General features: G+C 31.7%; 1 protein-coding gene and 1 long non-coding RNA gene across 3 annotated transcripts; both read right to left on the bottom strand.

Annotated features, from left to right (window-relative positions):
- Window positions 1-7,188: 7,188 nt before the first annotated feature.
- On the bottom strand, window positions 7,189-12,261 carry LOC148597144 (uncharacterized). Of its 2 annotated transcripts, XR_015919129.1 has the most exons (4): window positions 9,976-12,261; window positions 9,647-9,730; window positions 7,854-8,022; window positions 7,189-7,284 (listed from the first exon to the last, which is right to left on the bottom strand). It is a non-coding gene; the product is annotated as an uncharacterized LOC148597144 (long non-coding RNA). The 2 variants fall into 2 exon arrangements; XR_015919128.1 differs by lacking the exon at window positions 9,976-12,261 and having other exon boundaries at window positions 9,647-9,969.
- A 133-nt stretch (window positions 12,262-12,394) lies between these two features.
- LOC148597143 (uncharacterized) lies at window positions 12,395-15,576 on the bottom strand. Its single transcript, XM_088563856.1, has 4 exons — window positions 15,449-15,576; window positions 14,331-14,408; window positions 13,754-13,922; window positions 12,395-12,493 (listed from the first exon to the last, which is right to left on the bottom strand). Exons 2-4 carry the CDS (start codon window positions 14,398-14,400, stop codon window positions 12,472-12,474), a joined length of 261 nt encoding a protein of 86 aa, XP_088419982.1. The 5' UTR covers window positions 14,401-14,408; window positions 15,449-15,576; the 3' UTR covers window positions 12,395-12,471.
- Between the last annotated feature and the right edge of the window lie 1,471 nt (window positions 15,577-17,047).

Below are 17,047 nucleotides of genomic sequence, written 5' to 3'. Positions count from 1 at the left end.
TACATAGAAAGCTTGAAATTTATTGAAAGTGTAATCAAGGGAAAATAGGGAGATATCTTGTTAATTTGAGTGCAATTTGGTTGATTTTGAAATCAGTTTCTGAGCCAATCCATTGCCAATTTAAAACAAACTTTATATATTTGACATACATGGAATGTACACTGTAGGTTATATATTCATAACATTGGAACAAAAAAAATCAGTGGGATGAAATTTACCATGTGCCACCCATATCATAGGATGTGCCTGTATTTTGCATAGACAGTCTTTAAACATAATAGAAATAATTCAGTGTTAAAATAACATAAGTATTAATTCTTTCTTAAATGCTTTAATTATACTTTGTATAGAACTGGTACAATGTAGTGTTTTTAATTGATGAGGAAAAAAATTATTTATGTATTCCAGTAAGATTATCACACTTCACTTTGAGAAAAACAAGGTAAATGAATAGGCAATTTTTTTAGGTACATGCAGGGCTTTATAATTTTCACACTCTCCTGTATTATATTGACTATATTACCAGTAATCAAAACTCAAAAGTTAGTAAATGCTTTCAAATTTCCAATTGTTGTTGTTCCAATGTCTTCATTAGTGTCATACAAAAGGAAACACAGGGAGTCAGATGAAGAAGATGCATCACAAAGAAATAAAGATAGAACTGGTATCATTATATATTTATACGAAATTCATTCACGAAATTTGACAATGAAAAAAATCATTTTTTTTTCAGACATCACTACGGAAATAAAAAGGAATTTCATATTGTCATTTTATCGCAGAATGGTTACATGTACAGTGTATATGTGGTCTGTATTTATACCCACACTCAACAAAGTGAACGTGGGTGTAGTTTCATAATCATCTTGTTTGTTCGTGCATGAAGCTCTGATCCCTGATGCAATTTGACATCAACTTCCTGTACGAATGTGGGTATACATGTAACTAGCACAACAATACATACAACTTCATGTTTCTAAACAAGTGTTTTATTTTTTATTTTTTTACAATACCTTGAGTAAACGTGAATGGACTTAATAGAAATTTTACTTCAAGGTGCAATGCCACATGAATGAAGACTAGGATTGATTTTTTGGGTTATGAGTAAGGGGGCCGATACAAAAATTTTTCAGATATCTGAATGATAAATTGGATATAAGGGAATGAATCGCTGTAATATTGTACCAAACACTGTGTGCCTTGCATAGTATTTTATTTAATATATACATGAATTACTACCTGTCTGATATTTTTTAAGGTTGCTAGTGTTATAATGAAATATATCTTTATAGGTAATTTTCACTTTCATTATTTTTTTCAGGAAATAAAAGCATTATAAGTACGGCAAGGGTAATTTATGTTCCTTGCTGTGTACTGTCATGCTTAACATTGTTTTCTATGGCAGATTTTGCTTTAACAAGGAACGAATTCCAGTCATTAAACAAACTGAAAAGAAGCCAATGGGGTTTGCATTGGTAACATTCACATTCAAGGTAATAATCAGTACAAATATGAAACTTTAAGAAATTTAATTCTCTGAACTAAATTAAAAAAATGCTGATTACATCTAATGTGCAGGTTTCGTTGGAGTTGTTCAGTGACTACCCATTACAGAATTAGGGGACACTCACTTAATTAAAAGTTTAAGGATAATGATTGGTACCTCAGGATGTTTTAATAAATAAGAAAAGTTATGGCTCATCATGTATAAAGTATTAAAGGGACAAAAAGGTTTATGATAAGCATTTTTTTTTAAAGTTCAATGTTTATGTATGTACAAAATACATTTTTTATTATATCTAACAGCTAATTTAAAAGATCTACAATATTTATGATGCTTCACCAAGAGCGTTTTATGGTATATAGAGTAATCAAGTGAACCAAGGTTATAGCGGTAATCAAAACAATGTAATCCAGGGACAAAGACCAGACATGGAAAACAGACATACACAACAAAGAACATAAAGTAACTAAAATCATACATACAAAGTAACAAAAGTAAATGAGCAACTCGGACTCCACTAAACACTGGGAGCATGTACCAGGTGCACCAGTAGGGTAAGCGTCCTCTGTTTTTCTACAAACACCCACCGAGTTGCTCATAAAAAGTCAAGTTCAAGGTAGACAAACGAGGAAAGGTAAACGATGACCCGTTGAATAAATCAGTTTTCATGGTGCTGATGGATACATCATAACGATCCACTAGTTAATGATGACGACCATAAAACTTCTGTAGTGATGACTTCAATCTTGTAGCAACATAACCCTGTTCCAGAAGCCCATTTGTTAGAGTTCCAGCGCGATACAAAAAGTCATAAATAAAGTTCATAATAATCCTTTTAGAAAGAGAAAAAAACTGTGGTTATATATAATGGCTAGAAACATAATTGGTATAAATATTTGACTAAGGGTTAGCCATGCATGCATGGCTTAGGGTTAGACACATGCAAAATGATTTAACAATATACAGCTGAAATGAGTTACTAAATCTTTCATTTAAAACAATCCAAGAAACATAGCAATTATACCCATTATTTTCGTTTGCAACAAATTAACTCCAGGTTCATTATTCAAAATTATTCCAGAATTCAACGATTCAGTGTTTAAACCAATTTTTTTTTTATTTAGGTTGTCAATCGAATTTTGTGGTAATTTAAATTTGCGTCTTACTCCTTTCCAAATATAAGAAGATGCTTTAGCATGCTGTATTTTCAGCGCATGTCCCGAGTCGGAAGTTTCCGGTCAATGTGTGTATTGTTTCGTTTTCATTTTCAGTTTACCTTGATGTTGCTGGAGTCTATAGGGAAACTATTTCCCTGTACCCGCGAATAATGTTGTTTTGGCGCCAGCTGCAGCCTGCTTTTTAGTTTTAAGGGTTTCCTCGTCTTTCATTGGATTGACATTTTTCATACCGGTACGATTTTTGTCTCTTCGATATTTTTACTATTACCATTGTCGTTACATATATACCTGTATATAGAGACACATTTTTATGGTTAACCTTCTGCTAAATTTGTCATGTTCATTAATTCGGAGAAAATAAATATTCTGCGACAATGCTTTAATTTACATAATATATGTTGGATAAACGGAAGCATGTAGGTTGACCACAAACAGGTGCATCAAACGATTTTTACAAATCAAGATTTATATAGTCTAAGATCTTACCATGAGCTCGGCTCATAACGTCTTCGTTGTAAAATCAGTAACAAAATTCATTTCAATTTTTCCTGAGTAAGATATCGGGTGACTTTGTACCAATACTATACTGCTTTGAAAGAAACTATAGTTTGACGATTATTTGGTATTTTATAAGTGATATGAGTGAATATGATAAAGATAAATTAGCTTTGATGATTTCATTGACTATTTTAGCAAAATGGTCCCATCATTGTGATGAGAAATTGCCCAACACAACATTCTATTGGCCTAATGGTAAATAATTTATCTTAAAAAAGATGTTAAAGCTTTGATGATTTCATTAACAGTTAGGGCCAAATAGTCCTATCATTTTTATGAGAAATTGTAGGTATAATAGAACATTCTATAAGCCTAATGGCAAATACTTTATCTTAAAAACATGCATGAGCTTTGATGATTTCATAAACAATTATACCCAAATCGTCCAATTATTATGATTAGACAGAAATTCTAGACAAAGCACTTTATCATGTTAATCTTATGTCAAATACGTTGACAGATACACAAAGATTGCTTCTTTGAACGGTAAAAGACTCCGTAGAGAATCCATGGATTCCTGACCTCTAAAAACCTTTTTTCTAGGTATTTTTTTGTAATTTCGATCAAAAAATGAGTGAAATTAAGCCAATTACAGCCTGGAACCCTTTTTAGTTTTTGAATCCATGGGTCCCATTTCAAAATCTCTGAATCCGTTCCTAAGACCCGTGGTGACCTGTTAGCTGAAAGAAATTTAGGCAAAAAGATTACCTAGTATATACCAAGCACCTCTTTCTCTGAATCTGTATATGATGATTTTGTGAGGCCAGCTGGAGAAGAAAAATAGCTGAATACTACAGTTTATACAGAAATTCTACCCACAACAATTTATTTGAATTGCTAAGGTTTTAGTCTTGAATGAAAAATTATTTTACAGCGGTGGTCGTTTTAGATTTAAAAGTTCAACACTAGCCTATATTACATAACTATATTCTCAAGCACATAAATGTCGTATTGTAGATGCTTTTATTCTGTCATTGGTTTACAGAATATGAAACTAAAAACCCTTGAGAATAGCAACTTTTACATATAATTTAACATAAACCTAAAAATTCCTAAAGCGTTCTTGTTGAACTGTAGAGCGACTGAGATTGGAATTATGAAATAGACCCGTCAACAGTGGATAATTTACAGCGACATCATTTTATCATTTAACCTCGTGCGATTAGTACTTTAAATAGATAATAAAATTTAATTTTTCATCTACATGTTATTGTATTGGCATCAAATGCAGACAGCAACTGGTGTTCACAAATGAACAAAAACTTTTCATGTCAAGAAATTAAATTACCAAATCCGATATTGTTCACACAATTACCGTTCCCTGATTTTATCGCTTCCAAACAGCCTCAGGGCATCGTTTGCTAATTCAACGTATGATCAATGTTATCACTTCCAAACATCTGTAACATGTATATGTACATGTAAACTGTGAGCATTGTTCACTTTTTTGACGAGTTTTTGACAAATCAAGGTATGTTTAATATTTGTTGAAATTCGAAATACTTTCAATTTTTGAGAAATTATGGGAGCCTTGATATACTTTTATCATTGAACAGACATGGTACATTGTACCTATTAATTTATTTATAAAATGTTTTAAACATAAAACGCAAGGAAACCCAGTCATATTGTCAACACATATAACTTCACGATGACAAGAAAATTGTATAAGTACTCTAATTACCACTATAAAATATTTTTTTTTTCGAAAAACTCGGCTAGAAAAATATACAACAATGAAAAATGAGACGTTCTTTTGTTTTTCATGAATTTGAATTATTATATGCTCAAGTACATGAATATCATTTAATAGAATCCTATTGTAGATATCATTTTTCATTCGAAGATTGAATTTCATAATTTGAAACCTAAATAAAAAATCTTATTTTCCAATGTCTTACACTTTACAAACTACGAAAATTAGTACCCTCCAAACAAAGTCTATTTATTTATTTATTTATTTATTTATAGACTGATCAGAAAAATCAATTAATACTTTAACGATCAGTTAATTATACAGTGCATATAGTTCAAAGATAGTCCTTTCTAAATATATTAAGCACCGGTCCATTAAAAAAAAAGACAGGTTGTGATTTATGGATGTCAAAAACCCAACCAATGCACTCTTATTTCTTGTTCAAAAACAGTTACTGATAACATAACCAGTCTACGTTTTTCATTTGGTTGTTGCTCTATTTTCGATAAAGATTATATAGATAATATGTGAAATTTGCACTTTGTAAGAGTTATCGTTCCTGATTTGGTTGATTTTAGTGGGATATAAATATATAATTTTCTTAAAAGTGCAGATCTGAATGCAGAAAAAAAGTATCGTTTTGTGAAAATATGGCATATATAGACTAAAAAAGCTTCGTTTGTTCGGTGGGTTTTTCTACACCATGAATCACTTTACCATTGGCGGTGTCTGAATTTTATGTCGACTGGTACAATATTGTTTTCCTCATAGTAAACAATTTCAGTGACCAGTATCCTTATAGTTGAATCCTTGGTCTGTTGAATAGTCTATTACCCGAGTGTCTTCTACTTTTCTAACAGATGACCAAATATTCATTTGATTTAAATTTATATATGCATTGAATTTCAGAGAAGAAAAACATGTTCAAGACTACTCTACTCTGCATTATGCTATTGTCCAGTTTAACGATCCATGCTCTACCTATGTTAGAGAGACGAGGTGCTGTGTGTTACGAAGGAGGGAATACCTATTTTGAAAACTGGTGTGGCTGTCGTAACAGAATAGAGAAGTGTTGCTGTATAGGTGATGGAACTTTGAGCTGTTATAAACACTACATGTGTAATAATTTTAAATAGCACTCCATTTGTAACGATATCAGGAATTCATTTTATGAAAACATATATTCGATGAGGGCTACACTTGACCGTATATCAAGTATGCACAACATGTACTTATATTTAGTAAAAGCCGGAATTATATTTTTAACACATAAAATGTATATCAAGTGAGTACAACATGCGTACTGATATCTGTTAAAAAAGCCGTAATTATATGTTAAACATATAAAATGTACATGTATATCAAGTGAGCACATGTGTACTTATATTTAGTAAAAGCCAGAATCACATTTTTAATATATAAAAATTTATTTTCAGTATACACAACATGAGTACTTATATTTAAAAGAGGCTTGAGTTATTTTTCTAACATGTAAAAACTTTTACAGCTAGTTTTTTTATTATCTTAAACTCAATACCTGATATGAAATCGATTTGTTAAACATATATATATGAGGGCATTTAAAGTCATGGGTTTCGAACTTACTTGCAGTTTTAACTATTGCCACAACTTCTGACAATCGACGACTTTGTAATTAAAAAAGCTTGGCGATATCACAACTTATAGCTTTCAAATTTAAATTTACTTGACTATACCATCCCAGTATCAAATAATTAATGTAATCGATCATATAAAAACATTCTTTTGGAATAAACTATGAAGTGATTGTTGATTTGTTTTTTAGAAAAGCAGAGGACGCTTACCCTACCGTTGCACCTGACCCATGCTCCCAGTTTTTAGTGGAGTCTGAGTTGCTTATTTGCTTTTGTTACTTTGTATGTATGATTTTAGTTACTTTATGTTCTTTGTCCCTGGATTAAATTCTTTTGATTACCGCTATGACCTTGGTTCCCTTGATTACTCTTTGTGATATTTTATTTTTCAAATACACGTACACGGCTATAGTAATAGGCATATTTACACTTGCGGACGCCATTGGCAAAAATATATAAATATATATGTTCCCGTTGCTTTTGTACTGAATTCTCCTTCAGCTTAAAGATTAATGACGTCACAATTTAAAACTACGTTGTTTCATTGACAATAAAAGGTTTTTCGGAGACAAATCTGGGGTCATTCGGAGCAAAACGACAAGTGCGAATTCATGTAATAATAAGCACAGAAGGCCTGTATGAAATAACATATAATGATCACATTTATTTACTTTTCCATATTTGCAATTACATCTTTGATCCCTTGTCACAGTCTATTTGACTCTTTTAAGAACTCTGTAAAAAGAAAAGTCACATTTATTAGTTGTGTACACTGTATCAAAATTCATAAGACATTGTATACCATACATATATATAACTTATATTTAAATTAAAATATACGTATTATGCATTATAAATGATTGTTTAAACCTATATCGATAACCCTATATCACATCCCTATGTTGCACCCCAAATCGGAACACACTTGAAGAACAGTTAAAATATATGAAATAATTTACATGACCTTTCCAAATTTGTATCACTTGCCATGCCAACCCTCAGCCTATATCATCGATCGGGCCAGTGGCCCTTTGGGTGATAGTAGAGTCTCGGGTTGATACGGCATATGATTAAGATTTTGTCATGTAATAATTAGTATAAAGTATAACATACTGTAATTTCAAAGGTTAAATAATAGACTGTATTTTTCATTTTATTTAGTCTTCATTAAGCGTATACTATAAGGTAATGTAGTCATGAAAAATATTTCTGCATTCAAACTTATTAACTGACAAAGTGCTATAACTCTGTTATGTTCGTGCCATAAGAGAAAAATGTTATATTCATCAATTTATATAACTCACTCGGAACAGGCTGTTGGACACAAAGGTGTCAGTATGGCTCCAATTCCAGTGGCAGAAACAGCGGTTCCACAAGCAGTCACACAGGCAGTCTGCCCCATCCCAGAGTGAGCAAATCCTTCAACAATATCCACTACTTTGTCCAGGTGAAGGTCAATTTGGAAGCTTCCAACTAATAGAAAAAAAAACTCAAATAATCAGCAGTTAAAAACAAACAAAAATATTAACTAAAACACAAGAAAGAAATCTTAGGTTGCAGAATAAATTCTGTAAGGAAAATCTTAGCAAAAATATTTAGGAATCTAAAGAGGTTGGGATGCTTTATGAGATATGGTTTATGGGGATGTTCTGTCTTGCAGTTGAGAAATTTAGTACAAAGCAATGCTAATCATTCATAGTAATAAAATTCGCATTATGGTGACGGTATTCAAAAATATTTCGCTGAAATAAATCCAATTAATCTCTTAAAGAACATTTATTCGAGGTTATCAATCATGGCTTCTCAAAGAACTTGAGATAAAGGATACTACAGACAATGTGAATTCAGCCTTATATCTTCACCTACATTTAGAAATCTATGGTAAAGAAAAACTATTGACCAAACTTTACGACACGACAAACGTGATGACTTTTCATTCAGAATTGTCAACTTTCCTTTCTTCTGTGGCAACATCCCTTCAGCACCTGCGTATGTAGTGTTCATATCACAACTCATACGTTATGCCATAGCCTGCCGAAACTACGCAGAGTTTTTGTATCGCGCTAGAACAAATAAGCTTCTGGAACAGGATTATGTTGCTACAAGATTAGTCATCACTACAGAAGTTCCATGGTCGTCATCATTAACTCGTGGATCGTTATGGAGTATCCATCTGCACCATGAAAACTGATTTATTCAACGGGTTATAGTTTTCCTTTCCTCGTTTGTCTACTTCGGACGACTTTTTATGAGCAACTCCGCGGGTGTTTTTAGAAAGGCAGAGGACGCTTTCCCTACCGGTGCACCTGGTCCATGCTCCCAGTTTTTTAGTGGTGTCCGAGTTGCTCATTTGCTTTTGTTACTTTGAATGTATGATTTTAGTTACTTTATGTTCTTTGTTGTGTGTGTCTGTTTTCCATGTCTCGTCATTCTCCCTGGCTTGCACTCTTTTGATTACTGTTATAACCTTGGTTCCCTTGATTACTCTCTCAAATATGGTATGTAAGTTTCATTATGTGACTCCATGTTTTCACGAGAATGGGTCCTAATCTACGAATGAAATGCATAAAGATTTGTCATTTCAGAGGAAAAATTTCAGTGCGTGAAAGAAAAACATATTTTCGAGTTAATATACCAATAAAAACGAAAAATATCTATTTCCACATGATAAATGTGTTAAGAAAAAGCGAAAATTGAAGATTTTGCATTGTAATACAGCGTTTCGAGAACCGGATGTAAACAATACAATGTAGATCGGTCTGCGGATTTCACATCAGAAACTCAAGTAAGGAAAATGAAACTACTACGAGACTTGCAGACTCTATTCATGTTACTTCAATGAGTTTTGAATTTGTGAATATCAGGACGCTTCTTAATTTTCAACACACACTCTCTATTTTGTTGGTTATTTAATATTGGTATGGCAAAAAAAAATGTTCTTAACGTAGAGTATTTGCTTATTTCTAGAGTGCTCGTGGTTTTGAGAGATAATACATTCTATAAACATATTTTAGGATGATTAATTACAATCAGCTCGAGTCTTACATGGGCTTGTTCGTAACGTTGGTTACAAAAGTAGAAAGAACATTATTCATACTTAGAAATCGTTCTTGTGGAGCAGCAAAAATAGCAGGCAACAAAATAACGAGGAGAACTAAACACTTCATGACTGGAATTTAATCTGAAAAAGATGAAAAAAAGAAGGACATAAAACAACCATTAACGTATTCCCTTTGGTAGACAGTATACGGTCAAATATGGCATGTGTTTGAATGATGCAGAATAAACATTTACAGTACTCATATGCAGCAACAAAAATATATAATGATCAGTTTAGTTCATGATTTTTCTCTATAGAAGCACGAGAAAATTTGTAGAATTAACAAATTGAATTAAAAATTTTTCATTTACTATATAAATACTTGCCTTTTTCAGCGGATAATGTGTCAGGAATGGTCAATACATTGACGATAAGAATATTTATAGTGGACAGCAGATGAAATGGGTTTAAGAACGTGACATGATCTTGGAATGTTATGATAACGGCCGTCCAAATTAGTACAAACAAGATCCATGTTATAGTATGTAAACTCATGAAGTACTATTGTTGAACTAGAATGTTCAATGATGGGTTCACGCTAGAGTTACATGTTCGGGCAAATGGTCCACATATACAATGTAAACGTCATGATATAGTAAAGTTAACAATACGATTGAAGATAAAAAAAAACATACAGTACAAAATAGCTAGCGCACTTTCAAGCCATTCCCACACATTGCGGATGTCACGTTCATTGACCCGGAAAAGTAAGCATTTCTTTAATTTTATGTCTTACTCTTGTTTATTATTACTGACTGTAAACAAATAAATGAAAATAAATACATAATATTGTATAATATCGGACTGCGTCTCTTGCAAAAAAAACCCCTTTATCCTCAACTTACACTTTGAGAATTTGACAATACAGTTTAAAACAACTAAACTTAATTTAACATGTTCATGAGATCGAACCCAAACTTAGGTTGAAATCATATGATTGGCAGTCAATACAAACCAGCACAGATCCAAACCCAGGCTCCTTTATATATAAATATATATCACTAATAAATCATATTCGTGACAATAAGAACAAATGTACATCTATCTATTTGTTACAGCAGTGTAATATTTTAGTTTTAGTGTAACAGAATATAAATCACATGTCAGATATCGAATGCTAAATACCGAGAAGAGATATGGTGAATATGCCAAAGAAACATAGACCCCACCAAGATGAAAATGTCAACGCAAGACCATCAATTGGTCTTCAATGAGCAATGAGGAAACCGTCGTACCACAGGCCGTGCGTTACCTGTCCCCAAAACAATATTATTCACAGGAACAGCAAAAAATTCGCCCTTATTTACTCCAGCAACATAAAAGTGAACTGAAAGTAAAAACGATACAATACACACAGAGGCCCGAAATTCCTGACTTGGGACAGGCGCAATAAATGCAGCGGGGTTAAAGTACTTTTGTTCTATATTATAGACGATGCTATGTTAGTTTAATGGAGAAACACAAATAATGTACTGTATTAAAAAAAACAAATGATGATGATGATATGCATATGTAAATATAGACAAACTGAATCAAATTATCAGGCGCAAACTAGATATTATCTGATTCAAGATAGTAACTTCAGGAAACATTGAAGGATCTTCTACAAACTCTGTTTTGTTTTTGATTATCATAAAATACAGATGAAGGCCATATTTTAGCTTGATAGGATTATTTACACCAGAGGTATAGCCATTTAAAGTTGTTTACTCGAACATTTTTGCAAAATATCGAGGTTTCATTCAGTGACCAGTTCTAAATGTCATAGGTTTTGCTTTGTAATGAAACTAATCTGACTCGTTTTGTTAGGACAATTATTGAATATAATCATTTAACATATAAAGGAACTCACAGACTCACATTTAGTTGTTTCTGGTGTCGTTTTGTTCTAATATTGTTCGGTTTAAGAGGTTAGACTTAGGGTTAGGAATATAACTCTTACAAATCATTGGAATGATAGTATTCAGCATTTTACAACAATCTCCGGTAAGGATCAAAATAACTTGGATTGAATTCATTCTATTTCAAATGAAAGCTTGATAGGCTTTAGTGAAATTGAATATAATACAAACATATCATTAATTTCAAGGGTTATGTCCCTTATCCTAGATTTTCGTCCTTAATATGCAACCAAACAAATCACAGAAATTGACTGTCTATTCTATACACTTTTTTGTCTGAAATGTTATAGCATGTGATTAAAGAGTCCATTCTAGTGAGAATTTTGAAAGGAATTAGGTACATGTTTTTGTACTAAATGTAAATAGTATAAAATGCCACAAAATATACTAGTACTTGTTAATGCATTTGTACTTTACCAAATATTTCTTGTCAAACACAATAATATATCTGGTACAAGACACGAAGGCCTAACAAAAAATGTAATAATAATAATAAATATTCAAGGAAGTTATCTCTATTTGAAAAAAAGATCACATTTTGATCTCAGCATCACTGGGGTTGCTTAGAAGCTTTTTAATAAAATGTTTTGACCGAGTTATCTACTGAAATGTTTATTTTCGGTGCTTTTCAATACATTATAACTCTTTTTACCAAGGTGAAAGGAAGATCTGGTCTTTTTTTCTTGATTTTGATGGTGCAAATAGTCATATTAAACTTTCAAAATTGTATCGTTTTGTTTTCATACCATGTTTCACCTACTGCGTGATTCTTATAGAGACTGACATTTAAGTTAACATCAATAACGTTGGTAGTGTGTAATAAGTATTTCGGAGAAGCAATGCATAGATTAACGATTTGTTTTTTATTACTACAATCATCAATGTGTAGATGTCCAATCGATGTAACTCGAAAACAGTTGCTTATCGAAGTTTGGCAAGTACACTGAAATAGAAGAAGCTTATTATGTAAAATACTATAGCTGTAACAGCGTTTAAATGGCAATTGAATATTTAAACCGGTTGTGCTTCGGTTTAAACACACACAATTTAAGTAGCACTCCAGCTAAGAATCATGCAAAATGTGATTCATGGGAAAAAAGCCTACATATTTTTATTTTTGCATATTTTGTTTGAATTTTCATAGTAACCAGAAATTCATATTCAATTTTTCATATATCCCGTGTTCTTAGGAGATGAAAATTATGTAGAACGCACTGTAGATTTCAAAATTAGGGGAGATAACTCAGTAAATGCCACTCGAATACAATATAATCTATAGTATTTTCAATGTTGATTATCTCCTAAAAGCAGGCAGATTTGAATGAATAATGATAAATTTCATAGTATAGACCCATAAAGCAAGTTAATTACAAAAAAAAAATATGTAGCCTATTTTGGGGTATATCACATTTTATATTTCATGATTCTTACCAAGACTGCTACTTAAGTTTTCATGTAATATACATCTATTTTTACAGATTTTTACAAATTAATATTTTAATGAGATGCAGAATGTCAGTATTTGGAAAAAAAATCCAAAAAGCTTCAAATAGTGATAGCTAATGTTGAATAAATTAATTTTAGATAAATACTGTAATCTGATTGGTTTAAATAATTTTGTTATATCTCAATGGATAAGAAAAATGCTGACACGCCCCTATTCAGTTGAATTCAGAGTTACTTTTTTTCATGTTTAAAGATAAAAATATGTTTTAAAATTAATTTATAATAATTGGAAACAATACAAATTATGTTATTTTTCAATTGACAAAATTTTTATTATTGCAATCCTTGAATGAAAACTGAAATTCTTGTACGAAGAACGGTCTAAATCTTACCAAACACATTTACATTAACCGGTATATTCAACACTTAAAGATTCGTTATGAAAAATATTTTGCAATATAGTATTACAGTTATCTTGTTAAATGTGAATTTTCCATTCAATGGTTTATATGAAGGAAACAAAGTGCGAAATGGCGATGGAAGTTTTTATATGCATAAACATTAACTTTTCAAGAGAGAAGTATGAAATTATACAATAGGTTGTTAAAGATGGAAATGGTTTAAACGTGAAATTTTATAGAATTTTAGAGCTGTTTACAAACAATTTTGAAATCATCAAAAGTTCACTCGAAATATTGTATTTCACTAAGACACATTTTCTTGTGAAATTTAGCTTTAGATAATATCAAGTACTTACGCATGACATGCAGATCCACAGAGAGGGGTAAGGATGGCACCAATACCTGTGGCAGAAACAGCTGCACCACAGGCAGTGACACAGGCTGTCTGTCCCATTCCAGAGTGAGCGAATCCTTCGACTATTTCTATGACTTTATCAAGATGTAAGTCGATTTGGAGTTTTCCAACTTTCAAAAATGTTTAATGATTTTAGTTAAACTATCTGATGTTTATTCAGCATGGTATTAGTCATTAATTAATGTTGCGCACGGAATAATCTGCTATGCAGGTTGTTTTCACCACTAGCATTGATGTTATTTCGATTAGATCAAAAAAATTAACAGTAATTTCTTATAATTTAATTTTAGTAACAATTTTCAACGAGTAAACCATTGAAAAATGTTTTTGACGTCACAGTCATATACATAATTGGGTCTATGAGACAATGGACAAAAATCTTTATTCAATCTGAATGCATGCTCCTTTTAAAATTAAATCATTTTACTTTTATTTGCATGAGTGGTATAACACAGAAGCCAATTTGTATACAAAATCGTTTGTTTTTTTTAATCAAAAACATGTCGGACAATACTTACTAAGGAAACGCTCCTGTGGTGCACCGAGAACCATCGGCAACAAAACGGCGAGGAGGAATAGATATTTCATTTTGATACCTGCAATTTATAAATTTTCGTTGAAATAAAGTAGCAGTCTTTATGAACATCAGACACGAGGTGATAAATGCCAGTCAAATACTAAAAAAATCACTTTTATTTTTAAGTCAAAAACTGTGTCTGACCTTAAAAACCGGTCTTAGTTTGGTTTTAACAATTTTGAGATAAAATCATACAGATTGTGTATAAAATTCGGATTTTGCAGGAGGTACTGTCTTTATTTTTATTTTAGTGGGAGATGAATGTATGGTTTTAACATTTCAAAACTGGGAGGGCCATCGTATGTTGAAGAAAAGCACAGGAAAAAATATTTGTACAATGGATTGTGTACACCTTGAATTACTTTAGAATAGACAGTACCTCAATTTAAAATGGACTGTTACCTTAATCCAACGATAAATTAGAATTGAACCCTGTCTGAACATTCTTGGTGCGTTCATTTGCATTTTAATTAAAATGCAATAGTTTTCTTTCCACTACTGTAGAATTTTGTACGGAAAAGTGTTGACACCGTGGATGTACATTCCGAGTCTGCTCATTAATTACAATAATCTGGAGAGTATGGTTTATCTCATTAAACAATACTAGAATTACTGATGATTCAACCTTAAACCGATCTGTGACAGGCTTTTGGTCAACCGATTTGTTATAGAACTAATCATTTAGTCAAGTCATTAAATTTGATATTAAAGTAAAGCTCTTAACACGCGGCAGAATTTTTTTGTTGATTGGAAAATTTTCAGTAGGCCTCATAGAAATTTTATGAGGAAGAGTTGTTTAAGGTCAAACCAATGTGTTTGAACAGCTACTTTGATTATATTGAGATATGATGAATTTCCGGTCTAGTTTTAAGGCAGGGCTATATTCAAATTTAATAGTTACTACAACGCATAGAAAGACCAAAATAGACCTTTTGTTACTTTAAACATTTTTGTTCACAAATAGTAATCGCATTCAATGCAGATGTTTTTGCATTTAAGGAATTCACATCTTAAGACGAAATATTATAACAATAAGTCCTAAACAATCCAAAAATTTACCTGATGATCCTTGCGAACAGTCCAGCACTGATTAAAAGAAATAAAATCTGTTATTTATACACATCCTAATCAAAAGCGTGATGTACAGGTCTGGTTCATGTTCTATATTTAACGCACCATTGAAAAGACAATCAATGACAGCATTGCCTCTCTGGGTAAATGAGTACAGTTTATGCCTCCGCAGATTTTCACTGAAATACGCCTTTTTGTTAATAACAGAACTATTATATAAATTAACATTGTTTTAAATGGGCATGCGAAAGAAGTTGAATTGGTATTTTGTTTTAAACGTTGGAGTAACTGAGTGTCATTTCCGTTTGCACATTCGCAATACAGACTAATTGTAGACTTCAGATCTTTATTAGACGCATATCTGTATTAAAATTTCAGTATTAAGAGTGATTTGTTTAAAAAAAAACTATCGATAGTTAAAGCCGGTCATGTTTTTCGCGTGTGTTAATCCAAATGACCTAGAAAGGACTAAATCCCAACCTGTATAATTCAGACTTATAAGGTATGACATTGAAATCAAGGAAAGCATTTTTATTTATCTATTTTTGTAAACAATTAAAAGGAAAAGGAAAATATTTAAAAAAAAAATCTTTTTTGTTATTAAAATAAGAGTTGTGACAGATATCGATAATAATCTTAGCAAGGATTCATGCAGTTATCCTCAACTTCTAACAATAACCTACCCATTGATGTTGGTACCACAATGTGATTTTATACACGATATAAATGCATTTAGTTTGGAACGTATATAGTGTGTCGCTTCGTTTGATATTACTTGACACCCTTCTGTTTTTTAACTTGTACGAACTTGTTTGGTAGGGTCAATTATTAATATATTCTTTTTGAGAAATACATTCCCCTTTTGTGGTGTTAATACGGAGCCTGAGTGTAAGTGTGTACATATGTATGTCATGTATCTCATATTTTTGCACAGCTTAAAAATCTCTTATTGGAAACACAAAAGAAACACGAAGTAACATTAGTGAAAAAAACTTCCTTGTGTTATTTGGATTAAAAAAGATCGCAAAATTAACACACAGTAAAGTTTATAGCAATCTTTTTATAGTGTGATAACAGTGCACAATTTAAGTTTAAGGATATTTGTTCTGATTGTAAGATAATGATATAAAGGTTGACTGATAGACCGGTTGACCACTGAAATGTAGTGATCATTTCTGTGTAAGATAATGTACCACACACATTTTCCTTTCATTTTTTATCAGAATCCGGATATATGCAACCAGTTGGATTTTACAATGATAAGAGAACATTTGTGGGCTTGATTCCTTCTATTCGTTATCGAAAAGGTTGCCTGTGTCTTTTAATCTTAAATTATGTAAGAATAAATTGTTGAATTAAAATACATCTACCCAATCCGTACAATATGGAAAGAGCGACTCTAGACTTTTTTGCTCGCATTGCACGAGAGAATTAGTTTTTTAAGCTCTAATGATGGAACTTCGAAGTGAGTATCAACTAAGGAATGCCTGTTGTATTTTTACGAAGGTTATTTAGTGTGCACTACGTATTTGAGGTTATTTCTTCATAGACCAAAGATGCATTACCAGTTATCCTGATAATTTAACT

The sequence above is a fragment of the Perna viridis genome, chromosome 15, assembly GCF_037379345.1.
Source record: "Perna viridis isolate PV_CMFRI_1.1 ecotype Kerala chromosome 15, ASM3737934v1, whole genome shotgun sequence".
NCBI lineage: Eukaryota > Metazoa > Mollusca > Bivalvia > Mytilida > Mytilidae > Perna > Perna viridis.
This window is presented reverse-complemented; position numbering and strand designations above follow the sequence as displayed.